At 36.2% G+C, this 17,752-nt stretch overlaps 1 protein-coding gene across 22 annotated transcripts in view; it reads right to left on the bottom strand.

The window, feature by feature from the left end:
* The window catches only part of SLC10A7 (solute carrier family 10 member 7), a 302,433-nt gene that overhangs the window by 183,770 nt on the left and 100,911 nt on the right, over window positions 1–17,752 (bottom strand). For 13 of the 22 annotated variants that reach the window (XM_025268132.3, XM_044930481.2, XM_006065710.4 and 10 more), the window contains one exon: window positions 17,161–17,199. The exons of 5 other annotated variants lie outside the window; for them this stretch is intronic. In XM_025268132.3, the coding sequence (XP_025123917.1) occupies window positions 17,161–17,199 (39 nt within the window). Of the gene's footprint in view, window positions 1–9,087; window positions 11,018–14,963; window positions 16,217–17,160; window positions 17,200–17,752 lie in introns of those variants that run through there. 4 more of the 22 variants (XM_044930486.2, XM_044930497.2, XM_044930496.2 and 1 more) reach the window with 4 other exon arrangements.

Consider the following 17,752-nt stretch of genomic DNA (forward strand, 5'->3'; position numbering starts at 1 on the left):
AAAGAAATCTACCATTTCAAACAGTCAAAATTATAATACAACATTTAAAAATGTTTTGGCTCTACATGAGGTTTTTTTTTTTTAAGATTTCAAAGTAAATAGTCCTCTCATTAACTGAAGGAGAATAGCCAATGAAATTCATAAGCACTCTTTAATAAACAGAGTACTTAAGTGCTCGATACTTAACTATTAACAACAACAAAATCCCTGTCCAGCTGAACATGTGTATATGATTGACTTCAAATTCATTAGAGATGATTGGAATAGTAAGTTTGGCTATACTGAAATAAATAAACAAAAATGAAGATGCATAAAGATATCGGACAGCATATTATATTAAAATAGATAATTGCAAACTATTTTGTCAATGAAACGTCTCTTTAGTATTGTCCAGTAGAACTTTCTGCAATGATAAAAATGTTCAACATCCTGCCTGCACTGTTCATAACAGCAACTAGCAGTCACATGTGGTTACTGAATCTCTGAAATGTATGACTGAGGAACTGAATGCTTTTTAAATTTTAACTAATTAAATTTTAAACAGCTGCATGTAGCTTATCACTACCGTCTCAGTCAGTTTAACTATATAGATGATACAAAAATGGGATTTTATATTTGTATTTCTTCCCTCTCTGAACTTGGAAATAAAGGAAATGCCTTTACAGAATAGACAGGCAAAATCACTTTAAAGTATTAGGCTTGTTTCAACGTCAGCAAGATTTCACTTTAAGGTATGGTAAATCTATAAAAGGGGAAACCAGTCGGCAATGGAAGCAGTGAGAAAGTACCTTAAAGAACACCTACCTAAGAACCATCTAGGAAAGATTCCTGGATCCAAATGATGGACCTGTCTGTTTCCAAGGGCAACATAATCCTGGCCGTGGAGCTAGACACGTTCACTTAAAACAGCCTGATAGAATCAAACTGGGAGTTCTCTACCTATGTCTCCTTCCTCTAATTCCATCCCCACCAAGTAAAATTATTTAAACATCTTGTGTGAATTTAACCATGAGGCAAGAAGTCATCAACCCAAGTGTCTAAGCACTTCTCATAATTATTTTTCTCACTCTCAATTAATAAGTTGGCAATTTGCTTGATATCTAAGTGTGACTAATGTGAGTTCATTCCTGCAAGCTGGAGCCTCAAAATCAGTTTCTGAAAAAGGACCATACTAATTTTACAAAGTATATGTCACCCAGATCTCTGGCAATGAGGAACTCAGTATCTTAAAAATGGATAATTCAAATAGACAGTGAAAAAAAATTGTACTACTACTGGGTATGACTCTGCTTAGGGGTGACATTATGCTAAGAAAAAGCTTAACCTAAGAAAAGAGATCTCAGATCTTTGAAGCATCAGGTATGATTTACAGCAGAGATAGAAAAACTTCTTTTAAAACTGTATGACAACCCCCCCCCACACACACACAAACTATATGGCACCCAACTTCTTTAAGGAGAAAAACTTGCCCTTCTTTAATAGCTTGTTTGTATTTTTATAACACTATCAAAGTATGTGTTAGGTGACTCACTAGATACAGTTCCCATGTAGAAATGAAAAATTAACAATATCTAGGAAAACTAAGCCAGATGTGCACAATGCTACTTGAGATTTTCATTAGTTTATAAAATTTTTGTCACTAATAAACGCTTAGTGATTGTGGCATCATGTTGATAGAATTTGGGGGGAAAAGGCAAACATGATGAAGATTCATCTTAAGACTGATGATTGTTGACCTTGCTCCTTAGAGAGATCTTGATGCTACTTTTCAAATATACCTTGAAACTTCACAGACACACAAAAACCAGCATTCTGTTACAAGAGGGAAGTATTCTAATATAAATACTTTCTGTTACACACTTACGTCTTTTCTTAAAACCACTTGTCTGCACTGGTGGGAGTTTTTATTCCATTTTTTTAAGAGCTGGAAATTTAACCTTTGGACTTCAACAATTGTTTGACTTGAAACTATATGAAATATGGATCCAAAATTCTATAGAGACATATAACGATACAGAATCAGGATCCAACCATCTTTGAAGGAAAACACCTATGAATTAAAGGAAAAAAAGCAGGAAGCCTTTACATACATTTCTCTAATGCTTTTCATTATTTCTACTCATTTTTCCCTCTTTAGTTCAAAGAACTATTTAGACGTTAATGAAGAGCATAAAAAGTAACATATAAGTCTACATGTTGGTGGGGGGGCGGTGTGTTGCTACTGCTGCTGCTAAGTCGCTTCAGTCGTGTCCGACTCTGTGCAACCCCATAGACAGCAGCCCACCAGGCTCCCCCGTCCCTGGGATTCTCCAGGCAAGAACACTGGAGTGGGTTGCCATTTCCTTCTCCGATGCATGAAAGTGAAAAGTGAAAGTAAAGTCGGGGTTGGGGGGGGGGGTGTGTAGGGGACCGTAAAGAAGAAATAATTTTTCCTATTGCTGATTTTATTTATTGAAAAACACTGAAAATCTGTCTGTCCTGCTCCAAATTCATATACCTCAGCAGACATTGATTGCTGCTGCTGCTGCTAAGTCGCTTCAGTCGTGTCCGACTCTGTGCGACCCCACAGACAGAGCCCACAAGGCTCCGCCATCCCCGGGATTCTCCAGGCAAGAACACTGGAGTGGGTTGCCATTTCCTTCTCCAATGCAGGAAAGTGAAAAGTGAAAGTGTAGTCACTCAGTCGTGTCCGACTCTTCGCAACCCCATTTACTGCAGCCCACCAGGCTCCTCCGTCCATGGGATTTTCCAGGCAAGAGTACTGGAGTGGGGCGCCATTGCCTTCTCTGAGACATTGATTAGGAATTCTAAATGGCTTATTAGGATACTATAACAAACATAAATGGCACAAACGTAGTTTTTAGGTTATCATAAGAAAATGGAATCAGCTCTCTCATGAAAAAATCATGTCTGATTAACTATATATCTCTTCCTTTAGTATCTTAAAATTCTCTCCTTTTCTCCATTATATAGAGGTATAACTCACTCTCTAAAGCTCCTCTAGCCAGGCACACCTTCATGATTTTCTATATCTCAGTTAGCAAGTTTTAACCTCTGACAAGATAATAAAACCAACGTCAAAGCGATATTCCGAATCATGAACCTACAAAGATCAAGTGCAGATGGCTGTAACACGATGCTTCTGAAGAAGGAACTGCACTAGCTTTCACTTGCTATAATATCATATTACAAGTTCAAGCTATTTGCTTCCTCACCATCACCTTGGGTTTCTTTCTTTCTTTTTCCTTTTTTGGCTATTTCTATTTCCTAAGTACTTCTGTTGCCTCTCAGATACAGATTTGATCTCATTTTTATATACCATTGAATTGGTTCCTCCATTTTTCATACTTCCTTGTATTTTTACTTCTTCTCTAGGATATTACACAATTTTTTTTTTACACAATTTTTTTTCAGCATTGTCTAGAAATTTAATTCTCATTTGTCACTTTAATTATATATTTCACAAGTTGTTAAAGGATAAACTTTAATGATAAAATCATTTTCCTTAATGCCAACAGTACAACAATTCTTTTAAAACCTATATGATGCAATCACTAATTATATTCTCTTATATATAAATTTCCAGCTCTTTTAAATATATATATAGCAATCAAATAGCAATTTTTCATGGAAGAGTTTCTGATATTTAAAATAAATTATTTGAATGATAATAGCATATGGGTTGGTAATCTATTACATAGAGATAATCTCCCCTAATCTACTCACAGGGAGTTATTAGTAGAAAATCTTACAAATTATCCAATATCAAATTTAGATATGGGAATGAGTTTGCTTCTGCATTCTGAACCAATACTGTGAATGTAAAACCACACAGATTTCTATGGCTATAGCATATGTTTTATCAAGACTAAAAGCTAACAATTTAAAACCATGTTAACATAAGTAAGAACAATTTGGTGGATAAGCAATTAAAGTGATATTGGAATTTTTGTCAAACTAATTTAACATGTAAGTGTAATAATGAGCATGCATTTAAGTGTATAATATATATATTTTGCAATTTTAGATACATGAAGAAGAAAGGTAAAATAACATTCATTGAATGATTTCTATTTATTCATTTGACAAATACTTTTTAAGTGCTTACCATGTTCCAGGTACAAGTGCTACGGACAGAGAAGTGAACCAAAGCATCCCCCAAAAATACTTGCCTTCATGGAGCTTTTATTTGAATAAGGGGAGACAGAAAATAAAAATAATAAATGTATCCATTAGAAGAGAAGTATTTTAGAAAAAATAATAAGAACAGGACCACAGGAAAAGCCAAAGGTGGGGAAAAGGTCAGAATTTTAACTGTCATTATATCAACCAGTTACAATATAGATGGAAAGTCCCAAGAGCTAAATTCCATAAAAGCTAAATCCCAAGAGCTAAATAACCATAAAAAAAAAGTTACAGAACTTGCTGGAAGGGTCAGATAGCTTTTGAGAGATGGATAAGATACAGAAAGGATGAGAATAGTATAAGCAAAGAGGTGGGAGGCCCAGATGTTAGAGGAGATGGAGGAGAAGAGTGAGTCCACAGTTAATATGGGAATGAAAGAGGGTGCCAGGGAGAGCGCGAGTGTGGGGTTGCACTGAGTGAACTCCAGAACGGCCAGCTGGGCGGTGGCAGTGAAGAGCCACTGAAGGCACTGAGGCAGGGATGGCATATGAAAGCAGTGTCAAAGACAGCTCATCTTACGGTGACACAGCGCATGGTGAGAAAGAGGACAAGCCGCATCGCCTTGGCTCCCGAGAATAACCAGAAGCACAGCAATGTTAAACATTATCCCTCCTAAGTGAATGGATAAAAAGAACACAAGCTTTCCACTGAAAACCTAGAAACACTTTAGAAAATAATTACTTGTAAGATTATTGCCTGAGTAGTAAAAAACACTAAACCACAAATAGTGACCACTAGACCAAGCTCTGTTAGAGTAAAACTATAAACACAGTGGGCATCTTTAATTTAACTACCCTATTTACTAGAAACATCACAGAAAAAACTACCCAGGAAAAGTAAACAAGTATGTGATTCTTGAAAATGAAGATGTATAAACTGTAAACTCAGAGTATGACCATCAGTGGACATGTAAAATATGAATCAATATTCATCTCATGAGTCTGGAGATCTGTGACATTTTGCCTTTAACTTCCAAGACTCGTGTTCTTATCATGAAGAGATCTTTTTCCCTGATGACTACAGCCTGTTCAATTGAAAAGTTAAAATCAAATTGATCAAGGTTTTCTTAAAATCATACATTTTATTTCTTTAAAGTCTTCTATTATTTAAAACTCTAAGAGAGCTATTCACCTTACTCAACAATCCTCCAAGTAGAAACATTTTGCTGTTAATGTGTCTGAATATTTGCAAATTAAATTGATAGAGATCAAAAGGAGGTTTCTATAATTTTCAATCACTCTGCTATGTACATCTCCAATTTATACGTCAAAAAAATAATTTTATCTTAAGTAATTATATTAATGTCATGGGTAATATCCTAAGACAGAGAAATAATTTTTAACAGTCATGAATACTGATTTAATTATTTTCAGAGACAAGCATATATGTCACTATGTAGATATGAGAGTATCAGTACAAAGATGGACCTACATGGGGAAAAAACAATGGGAGGGACAGTAACATCAGAAACTGACCTCTTTAACCGATGATATCTTAATCAGGTAAAATACTTTCAAACTGTTATTTGTATTTATTGAACCCTGAAACAACAAGTTTTACTTTTAAACATATATATGCATTTTGACTATAAAGCCAAAAATAAATATGAAAAATGTGAAATTTTATCTGACATTGTGACTAGGAAAGGGCTTTATAAGTATAAAGACTATGGAACAATCCATAAGGAGAAAGGTGGACACATCTGACAGATATAAACTTAGAACTTTAAACTTTTATAATCATATACAAAATAATGAATCTCAAATCACATATAGCATCATATACGAACATTAACTCAAAATGAATCATGGGCCTCAAATGTAAAAAGCAAAAGTTATAAACTTCTAGAAGAAAACATAGACAAAGAATTTTGTGATTTTGAGCTAAACAAGAATTTCTTAGAGAACACAAAAACCATGAGCCATAAAAGAAAAATAAATGGATTCAATTAAAATTTAAAACTTCTGCTCTTTGAAAGACACTGTTAAGAAAATGAAACGACAAGCCATGGACTGAAAACACTTGCAAAATATATATCTGATAAATGACTAATGTTAAAAACATATTTAAAAATTCATAATCCAATTATAAGAAAACAACCCCATAAAAAAATGGACGAGAGATTTGAACAGACACTCTCAAGAAGATACACAGATGTATCTTCACAGATGTATACCACAGACATATCTGTGATATATCTTCACAGATACCAGATGTTTCTGGTAATGGGTGCATGCTAAGTCTCTTCAGTCATGTCCGACTCTTGGTGACCCTATGGACTGTAGCCCAACAGGCTTCTCTGTCCATGGGGTTCTCCAGGCAAGAATACTGGAGTGGGTTGCCATGCCCTCCTGCAGGGGATCTTCCTGACCCAGGGATTGAACCGGCCTCTCTTATGTCTCCTGCACTGGCACACGGGTTCTTTATCACTAGCACCACCTGGGAAGCCCCAAAGGTGGCAAACAAGCACATAAAAAATTATCCAACATCATTTGCCATTAGGGAAATACAAATTAAAGCTAAAATTATATATCACTTAACACCTATAAAAAGTTAAAGTGTTAGTCAGTCAGTCATGTCCAATTCTTTGTGACCGCATGGACTGTAGCCCACCAGGCTCTGTCCACGGAATTTTCTAGGCAAGAATACTAGAGAGGGTAGCCATTCCCTTCTCCAGGGGATCTGGCCAGCAAATAAAGCAACTAGATTCCTCAAGCATTCCTAGTAGAAATGTAAAATGGTATAATCACTTGGAAAATGATTTGGTGACTTCATATATTAAACATATGCAGTCATCCCTCAGTATCCGCAGGGAGTTGGTTCCAGAAACCCCATGGATGCTAAAATCCACAGACACTCGAGTCTCTTCTATAAAATAATGTAGAATTTGCATGTAACCTATGTATATCTTCCCATATACTTTAATTCACCTCTCTCTCTCTCTCTCTAGTTGCTAAGGCGAGTCCGACGCTTGCAACCCCGTGGACTATAGCCTGCCAGGCTCCTTTGTCCATGGGATTCTCCAGGCAAGAATATTGGAGTGGTTTGCCATTTCCTTCTCTAGGGGATTTTTCTGACCCAAGAATCCAACCCGGGTCTCCTGCATTGCAGGCAGATTATTTACCAACTGAGCTATGAGGGATGCCCAGTGCATATCTAGATTACATAAAATCCTTGTTACAATGTAGAAAGTGAAAGTGAAGTCGCTCAGTCGTGTCTGACTCTGTGCGACCCCATGGACTGTGGCCTACCAGGCTCCTCCCTCCATGGGATTCTCCAGGCAAGAGTACTGGAGTGAGTTGCCATTTCCTTCTCCAGGGGATCTTCCCGATCCAGGGATCGAACCCAGGTCTCCTGCATTCCAGGCAGACGCTTTAACCTCTGAGCCACCAGGTTGTAAATAGTTGCTGACACAGCAAATTTGTTTTCCTTTTTGGAGGAACTTCCTGGAATCATTATTTTTTCCCCTGAATATTTTTTTTTATCTCATTTGGTTGAATTTTTGGATGTGGAAGGTGAGGATACTGAGGGCTAACTATACTACAATTATATTAGTTTTTAAGAAGTTAGTTTTTAACACAATGTTCCCACATAATAAGTTATATATTATAAGGTACTTTTCCAAGTCAGCTTCTGATACACTTCCAAACTGAATCTAGAATCTGATATGCTATTTTTTAAAAACACCTACATTGGCAGATAACCAAACAAAATCCAGTGTTCTTTGGAGCTGCAATTAAAAAAAAAAAAGAGCTTTTTTGAGTATTTGGAAGTGCTAATCTTCTATTTGAAGTTTTATAGTTAAAATAAGTGGTCTTTAAACTCCGTGGGGCCAAATTATCATTTAGGGGTGATTAAAAATCAAGTTGCCTTGAGAAACACACTACAATGCCATTTAAATCCAAGAATTTTACAGTTCTTGATGCCAAGACAGTGCATTTAGTTAGATCAATTTAGTTAGTTCTAAAACCTAGTCCAGAGCCTAGCACACAGTAGGAAGTCCACTACTTATTAATTTGCATTAATAAAACTGATATAAGGTCACACAATGACATGCAGTGAATTGAGCTTTTAAAAAAGTTTGATTTCTTAATTCCAAATGACATTCTACCATTCCTAACAACACATTGATTTCTAAAAGTGCTAAATGCTTACTCGGAAACCTGAGTCCACAATGGAGCTTAGATGTGTAACTTTGCTGTCATCCTAAAGACCAGTAGTTAAAGAGAAGGTTCTTTTTGGTTGGTGGAATCCACAAGTTTAAACAGTTTATGCAACTTCAGATGTCCTCTGCTTCTTTGCCCATGTGCAGATTTGTCGTGGCAAGGCAGTGAGATCTGAGTCAAAGAGGTATATGAAGAGTGGAAAATTATTACCTCATTCCCTTGCCCTGTCTTGGGACTTGATATTCTCACCTTAAGAATCGGTAATGCTGATGAAGACAGGAAACGTAACTGTTTGACTCATCACACTATCATCCACAGATCCCCCAAATATTAGCTTAATAACTAATAACCAAGTTAATCATGGTAAATTTTTAGCTTGGAGAAACAAAAGCAAAGAAATGAGAACCATCTACCAGATTAGCATCATTTAGTATTAATAGCTAGTGGGTATCTCCTACTAATGGCTATGGACTAAACAGTTCTGTTGGAGAAGACTCTTGAGAGTCCCTTGGACTGCAAGGAGATCCAACCAGTCCATTCTGAAGGAGATCAGCCCTGGGATTTCTTTGGAAGGAATGATGCTAAAGCTGAAACTCCAGTACTTTGGCCACCTCATGCGAAGAGTTGATTCATTGGAAAAGACTCTGATGCTGGGAGGGATTGGGGGCAGGAGGAGAAGGGGACGACAGAGGATGAGATGGCTGGATGGCATCACTGACTCAATGGACGTGAGTCTGGGTGAACTCCGGGAGTTGGTGATGGACAGGGAGGCCTGGCGTGCTGCGATTCATGGGGTCGCAAAGAGTCAGACACGACTGAGTGACTGAACTGAACTGAACTGAACTGAAACAGTTCTGTAGTTAGGCTGAATCAAATCCAGGAGATAGTCCTGCTTTTAACCAACTACTAAGATCCTGTTTCTCAAGGGCCTTTTACTAATATCCTGTCCGTCCCCCACCCAGTTTATATTTATTTACGTTTACCTAAATCTATATAGCAGCAAATACTTTTCCAGTTTGAAAATGGTGACATTTTAATAATTAATAAAAATAAAAATGAAAGTACATGGCTTTTGTTAAAGGGTAATAAAATAACTTCAGTAAATTGGCTAGTTCTACACCAGTAGATTTCTTTAAATAGTAATGAAATCATTGCTTTAAAAAAAAATCCATCATTATTTAAAAAAAAAAAAAGTTGCCTCAGCCTCCACCAAAATTAGATTTGTAAGTTGCTGGTCATTCCTATAATTAAATCTATGTCACAAATTTGCAAGAAAAATGGTCACTGCGACTAATGCATTTACTTGCTACACAAGTCCTGTCAGACGGCACAGAGCATTATACGGCTGTAATGGAGTAGGTAAGGATTCTATACATTTTTATGAAGTAACAAAGACCATTTTTTATTTACAATGACTGTACTTCAGATAAAAGTTTGCTTGAGAAACGAATGAAAATACAGCTATCACAGGGTCTTCCTTACTCAAGCAATACAGCACACGTTTACCTCTACAGACATGCTTGGCACACAGGCATACTGGTTTTCTAGACAAGTGTCAGGTAGAAAATACTATAATGAGAGAAACACGAACATGGTCATGTTGCCAGAGCCCCTGATTCTGCTCATTTCCTCATCTGACCTCCCCAAATGGTTTTAAGTCACCTCTTTGCTGAAATGATTGAGAAATGACTCTAGAGAGCAGTGCTTCCACGGTCTTAGAAAAGTGTTGCTCAAAGTGGAAGTCAAAGCGAGATGACTTAAACAATACACAGAGAATTAGTGAGAAAACTTTCTTTATAAAAAATCTTTTTCAGTCATTCAGATTGCAGGAAGAGACAGTTCTTGGTTTGGTACTGATGCTAATTTTACTTATCAAAAGCAGAACAGGCCATTGGACTCATAGTCTTGTGTAGGCACTGGAGTACAAATTTCTAATAGCTGTTTTCTGTTCACAACAAGATTAGTTTTTATTTGCCAAGCTGATGCAGATTTTTGCTTTAAAATAAATTTAAATTTTAAAAGTCAGTTTTAATTGATAATACACATAATATGCTGACATGTCAAGTCATAAAGGTGCCTGAAACTTGGAAAACATTGTCTTGAAAGCAATTCATGTCTTCCTTCTTGTCTTAATTTATTGTTACTTATTTTGCACATATTTATGTTTTATTTATTTGCTTCAGTATCTAGAAAAGTTCCTCGAATCTAATTGACTCTGAGTATATATGGGTTAATTGTATATGTTATTTTCCTATTTTGTGCCATACTGCTAATTGAACCAATGGTACTTTTTAAAGAGAAAGTGGTCTAGTCTCAGCAATCCAGCTTCATTGTGTCCATCTACTCAAGGAGGTAAACAAATGAAACACAGCATCATGATGGAGTTTGTTTTATAAAGGTAGAAACCAGCTTCCTATTGTCTAAATACAGTTCATAAGTTATTTTAAAGCCCAACATGGGTTATTTAAAGTTATTTAAAGCCCAGGATGGGTTTTATCAAGTCCTTAGGAATAAAATGATAAACTTGAAATAGCATCCTGTAAGGTAGTACTTACATCCAGTGGTCACATATGGATGTGAGAGTTGGACCATAAGGAAAGCTGAGCACTGAAGTATTGATGCTTTTCAACTGTGGCGTTGGAGAAGACTCTTGAGAGTCCCTTGGACTGCAAGGAGACCAAACCAGTCAATCCTAAAGGAAATCAGTCCTGAACACACATTGGAAGGTCTGATGCTGAGGCTGAAACTCTAATACTTTGGCCACCTGATGAGAAGAACTGATTCATTGGAAAAGACCCTGATGCTGGGAAAGATTGAAAGCAGGAAGAGAAGGGGACGACAGAGGATGAGACGGTTGGATGGCATCACCGACTCAATGGACATGAGTTTGAGCAAGCTCTGGGAGTTGGTGATGGACAGGGAAGCCTGGTGTGCTGCGGTCCATGGAGTCACAGAGTTGGACACGACTGAGTGACTGAGCTGAACTGAAGGTAGTACTGAATATTGCTCAAAAATTCAGTTGCTTGCATTATTCAGTACTGTGCATTATAAACAAGTCATGAATTTTTGTGGAGAAACTAAGATCTCAACTGAATGACTCGGGTTGCTTAAGATTTTATTAAAAAATTAAGGAAAAAAATCAGACATAGTTCTCAATATTGCCAAAATGAGTATTCCATAAACATAAACTAAAGTTAAAAACTGACATCCTAGATTTAGGTGAAAGGAAAACCAAGTTAACAATTAAGTCTTGTATGGTACCACTCTTAACCTTCTCCATTAATATTTGAGGTTCTTGATCTGATTTTTAAAAAGCAGTGTTGCACAACACTCAATGAGTAACAAAGTTAATATGCTTCCTCTCTAATCATTTGCTGTGTGGCTGAAAATATTTTTGTACAAGAAAGGAAAAATAAAGGTGATAAACATGTATTCCATGTTATTAAAACACAGCATTTATGTTTGAGACTTTTTTTATTTAGGCAACTATAATAACAGTATCAGTTAATTCTTAAATTTTTCTACAAGGATGGGCAATCATAACCAATTAACCAAAGCAAAGAGGGAAGACAGAATAGTTGGGTAAGGGAAGAAGAATATGTGCTGGTTAGTTCTTTAGCTCAAGGTAAGCAGTTTCTTTTAACCCGTGGTCTAGCATAAAAAGAAATACAATTGTTCGTCTTAGAATAGCTTCTGCTGGTTACAGCAACGGCTATTTCAAAGAGGAATTATGTAAAAGACACTTATTTCCTGATATTTTAAATGAGATTTAGAAAGTACATAGTGATTCTTAAAGATCTTTATTAGACTAGGTGTTATCAATTTACAAAAGTGACTTAATTTTGCTTAGGACTCTTTGCTGCTATTTCAGAACTCTACATTCATGTTGCCATGGATTGCTATAATGTTGTATAACATACTTGTTAGAAACTCAGTTTGGCATATTGACTTTGTTACTCAGTAGGGTTTCCCTTTGGAGAAGGAAATGGCAACCCACTCCAGTATTCTTGCCTAGAGAATCCCGTGGACAGAGGAGCCTGGTGGGCTGCTGTCCATGGGGTCGCACACAGTCGGACACGACTGAAGCGACTTAGCATGCATGCATGCACTGGAGAAGGAAATGGCAACCCATTCCTATGTTCTTGCCTGGAGAATCCCAGGGATCGAAGAGCCTGGTGGGTTGCCGTTCATGGGGTCATACAGAGTCAGACACGACTGAAGTGACTTAGCAGCAGCAGCAGCAGCAGCAGCAGCAGGGTTTCCCTTTAAGATTAAGAGCTACCAAAAATAAAATAGACTGAGGGATCTAAAAAGAAAGACTTCTACTTTTTCCTTTTAATCTTTAACTTCTAATTCTTGAAGACATAGAAACACTGAAAGTAGCCTCCAAACCAAAAATGCTAACGGTTTAACAAATCATGTGATCTTTTTTTTCCAACACAGCTGACTCTTTTAAAGAAATGATGCTCTAACTGGAATTTTTCAAAAAGTTGCCAATATCTAAATCTATTTTTCTTTTAATCTTTCTTTTGAAGAGGAGGTAATATATGAAATTGTTGGACTTGAAATACATGGCTTGACAAAGAAATATATTTACATATATACATATAAAATTTCATAACATTTTCATTATTCAGGGTGGTTAACTTTCAAATTTTATTAAAGTCTCATCAAGAGGGAAATCTCAGTACACTTATTATGCTCCACAATTATTGTAAACCAAACAATTTAAATGAGGGGAGTAGATAATAACATTAACTTCTCAACTTAAAGCAATCCTCTGTGGCACAATTTTTAAATATTCTCTTGGTCTGAAATTTATGTAAATTGAATTCATCTATCATTAGTTATTAGCAGCCTAGCTACATTTTAAAAACAAAGTTTTCTGTAACAATTAGTTCTTCAAAAACAGTGTTTTAATTAGACCTGGGACATTATTAGACTAGCTATAATAACATGTATAGTAGTTTATTTGATATATCTAGATGTCTGAAGGGCTTCCCTGATGGCTCAGTAGGTAAAGAATCTGCCTGCAATGCAGGAGACACAGGAGATGCCAGTTCAATTCGTGGGTCGGGAAAATCCCCTAGAGAAGGGAATGGCTGCCCTCTCCAGTATTGTTGCCTGGAAAAGCCTGTGGACAGGGAAGCCTCGTGGGCTACAGTCTAAAGGGTAGCAAAGAGTCAGACGTGACGAGCTTCTAAGCATGTACTCACAATATCTGATAATCGACAAGGATGCCCAAAGAGTTCTTTCTTCAATAATTCATCCTAGAAAAGCCTTTCATTCAAAGTTTTAATGTAATCTGAAGGAAACAGCCTTCTCAGACTCTATGTTGCAAATACAAAAGAAATAGTCACTCAAAACCAGAGAATAATCACTGAATCAGTATTTCAGAATTATAGGACTTGGTCACAGATAACCTGTTTCTTCATTTTATGAATGTCCATGGTCATGCAGCAACAATCCATGGTAGAACTTGGACGAAACCTAGGCCAGTTATTTCTACTACATCATTCAAGCCATTTAATCCTTACCTCAACTGTACAGTTTATCATTATCTCATTTTATATATAGGGAAGGTTTTGTGGTTAGAATAGTATTCAGTCAAGTAAGGATTTAAAATCCAGACTGTCTAATTCAAGAATCCATGCTACTATCCATAATCCTAAATTTTAAGGATAGATGGATGCTTTTCATATGTAAGAAAATATTCTAAAAACCACTCTAACAAATACCACCCTTTAGGAGTAACAAAATAAAACATGCAGGTTATAGTTTGGAATTTTCTTCCTCTGAAATAAGCCCAACTCAAGCACCAACTTCTCCCTGAAGCCATCTCATATTATTCAATGGAGCTTAATCTCTTAATTGAAACACTTGACAATTGTTGTACACTGCTCTTTTGCAGAAAGGACTAGCTGTCTCTTGTACATTCTTTTTTCTTAGTTAAAGAAATCCAATTTATAGCCCTTAGCAAATTGCCACATGCCCCAACCTCTCCAGTGGCTAGGTAGGACCATAAGGCTAAGTTCTACAGTAAGATATTACTACAAGTACGGTGTTGGAATTCCAGGAATGCTGTTTAAAGAAAGCAGACTTAGGTTTCAGGAGAGCTCTTTCATGCTTTCCCAAGGTAAAGCCCTTGCTATTCAGGCTGGAGCTCCAGCAGCTATCTTGGACCATGAGGCTATGGATCCTGGAGGAGAAAGCTCTTTCTGACCATACCACACTTGGACAGCCTCCTTCCAAATTTTACATAATAGAGAAACAAACTTTTATCTTGTCCAAGTCACTATTATCTTTTTTTCAGGTAAATAAGCTGAATCTAACTAACTGATTTAAGTTCTAACCGATTTAGTTCAGACTTGCATATAGTTCATAAGGTTTGTTTGTAGCTATGCTGCTGCTGCTGCTAAGTCGCTTCAGTCGTGTCCGACTCTGTGCGACCCCATAGGCGACAGCCCACCAGGCTCCCCCGTCCCTGGGATTCTCCAGGCAAGAACACTGGAGTGGGTTGCCATTTCCTTCTCCAATGCATGAAGGTGAAAAGTGAAAGTGAAGTCGCTCGGTAAATGTCCAACTCTTTGTGACCCCATGGACTGCAGCCTACCAGGCTCCTCTGTCCATGGGATTTTCTAGGCAAGAGTACTGGAGTGGGGTGCCATTGCCTTCTCCAGCTTATAGCTACAGAGGAGAACAAAAAAGTGAAAATAGAATTATTTCTCTTATAACACTGGAACAAAACATCTCCAATCCTAACTTTTATTCTCAACCCTTCTGGTAATTTTCAGCTTTGGGAAAGAAAAAGGAAGGAAAGTAAAAAAATGGAATCAATTCTGCCTCTCTGCCACTGCTCACACCTTTTCCTCTCCTTTCTTCTTTACTAGCTAAGTCCTATCACATTTCAAGGTCCAACAGCAAAATTGTTTCTGTCCAACCTTTCAACTCAGAGTTCATATCTGACAATCATATATCATCTAGTAACATCTTTTGTTTGATTTCTTAGCTTTTTGTATTTCTTCTTCTGTGTTACCTTCATAGAAGAGTGGGATGATGTCATATTGTTTTTGCAGCTCTACAGCTTCAGAAAACTACCTCTGTGTGTAAGAGATCAATAAATACTTCTGATTGACTCATTAATACAAAGGTGAAGAGATGAAAAAGAGCAAAAGACTAAGGAGTGAGAATGCATGACTTTTTAAAAATGAAAGAGCATAACAGAAATTCAAAAGAATCCCTAGAACAAGTTCGACTTCATTGGATTTTATGAAAGAATTCGGCCTTGTAGAACACACATCATGATATATTTATTGCTCATACAGTCAATGCACAGCTCAAACTGTACTTAGTGAGCTTGTCCTCCAACTGAGGGACTGTATTTTGCTTTAGTTATTCAGACAATTGCCTCAAAGTTATTTTCTCACTTACACTGGGCATTTTAAAGAGTAAGGGATCCAGCTTAAGAAACCATGTTTTATTAGTGGATATATATGAACCCAACCATATTAAAAAAAACTGGCTTCCAACAAGGACATATCTTACAGACAGTATGTTATCAATTGTGACAACATTCAGAAAATAATACTTGGATACGTGAAATAATGACCACAAAATATTACTGAGTCTAAAATAAGTGGCTCCAGAGATCATTTTCATTAAGTAGACTCTATTATCTCTCTTCTAAAACCCAATAATAAGAATACACCATGGAGAATAACATTACTACTTCTTTAAAAATAAGGTAGAATCTAAGCATGTATTTCGCAGAAGGTCCATCACTAGAAGCTCTGTAACACTGGGACATTACAAGTTATACAGCACCGTGCAGAATTAACACCATGGAACCTGTTTTAAAGCTTCAGCTACATTTAAAAACATAAAATAACAAGTGACATAAAGAGCATTTTAAACAGAGGTAATTGATATTTTGCCTAGACTCATGAACCAGTTTATCTACCTCACTGATTCCGTTCTCAATTTTTTGTAAATCACTGCACCACATACCTATTAGTGAGCTATATATCTAAAAATACAACATTCTAATTTGTTTTCATGAATTTTGACCAAAGTTTTAGGGAGGGTATAAATAAAACCCTCAACTGACAGAAAACTCAGCTTCTTTCTCAGTCTTCCATAACACAAACCAAGTCTTTGTTATATCATCTGTTTCAGAGATAATGATTAAAAAATGCTAAAATAGGATTGTCCTTATAATTACAATAGTTCTACTTATGAAAAATGAACTATTTTAATCTTTTTATATACAACTTATAGTTCACATGTCAAAAACACTGTATTTTCTTGCAAATGACTCGTTAGTTATTTCCTCATTTCAAATTTTCACATAGATTTCTCAGAAGTATATAAGACAGTAGCTTCTTTGACAGTGAAATGTACAAAATAAATGACATGTCCACAAGTAAATTAGCATTCCCTTTCTGACCAGCTGGGTCATGTTTCCTTTTCAAAATCCTCAGTCCCAGTGATACAAAATAATAATAATCTAAAAGACCTCATTAAATGATCAATATATTGACATAACCTCTTTAAGGAGACACATAGTGTTTTAATTGATTCCTTGAATCCATTAAATGGAATATTAAACCCAAGCCTCCAAATTATATTGTAAGACAACATTTCTTTTATTTATTAACTAATTTTCTTTACAGTGTGGAGAATGATACATAACAGGATTCAAGATTTTATATTTAACCAAATTAAAAAAAAATGTCTGATTTTCACTAAATCTTTCATACAAACATCACAACAAAAGTTATAAAAGACAAATTAAATCATGTTTACTTACCAAAAAACTTCCAAAGGCTGAATTAAATATTGCAGCTGCCTATAGAGAAAATAAATGGGGGGAAAAAACTCACTGAAAGTAAATAGGAAAAGGAAAAGCAAAAGCTATCATTCTCCCATCCCCTCAATATTCAAAACCTTAAAACACTGACTCTGTAAAGCAAAGTTAGTCACCGCTTACAATAATTGCCAATGGCCTGTCATTTACTAAGATAGATGAACTGCAGCTTAGGAATTCATAAATAATGGGTCTCAAAAGCAAGCCAAAAAGGCTTGCCATGAGATGCTTTGAACCTATGTGATAGTACTAAAGAACCATCACCAAGAGCAAATCAAAGCCTTGTTGTTATTGATTTTGCTACTTGAGATTTAAAACAATCACAGGTTGATTTATTCACCTAAAAAAAGAAAGAAAGAAAAAAAAAAGAAGCAGCAAAAGGAAAGGAAGGAAGAAAAGAAAGAAAATTCAAATTATTGGAAAAGGAAAGCAAACAAACATGAACTACTCTTCATCAGAAAGCGTAAGTCCCATGAGCTACACTCATAAAGTGAGATCTGTAGTTATCATACAACACACATTAGAAATGTGAACA

The sequence above is a fragment of the Bubalus bubalis genome, chromosome 17 (assembly GCF_019923935.1).
Source record: "Bubalus bubalis isolate 160015118507 breed Murrah chromosome 17, NDDB_SH_1, whole genome shotgun sequence".
NCBI classification, from domain to species: domain Eukaryota; kingdom Metazoa; phylum Chordata; class Mammalia; order Artiodactyla; family Bovidae; genus Bubalus; species Bubalus bubalis.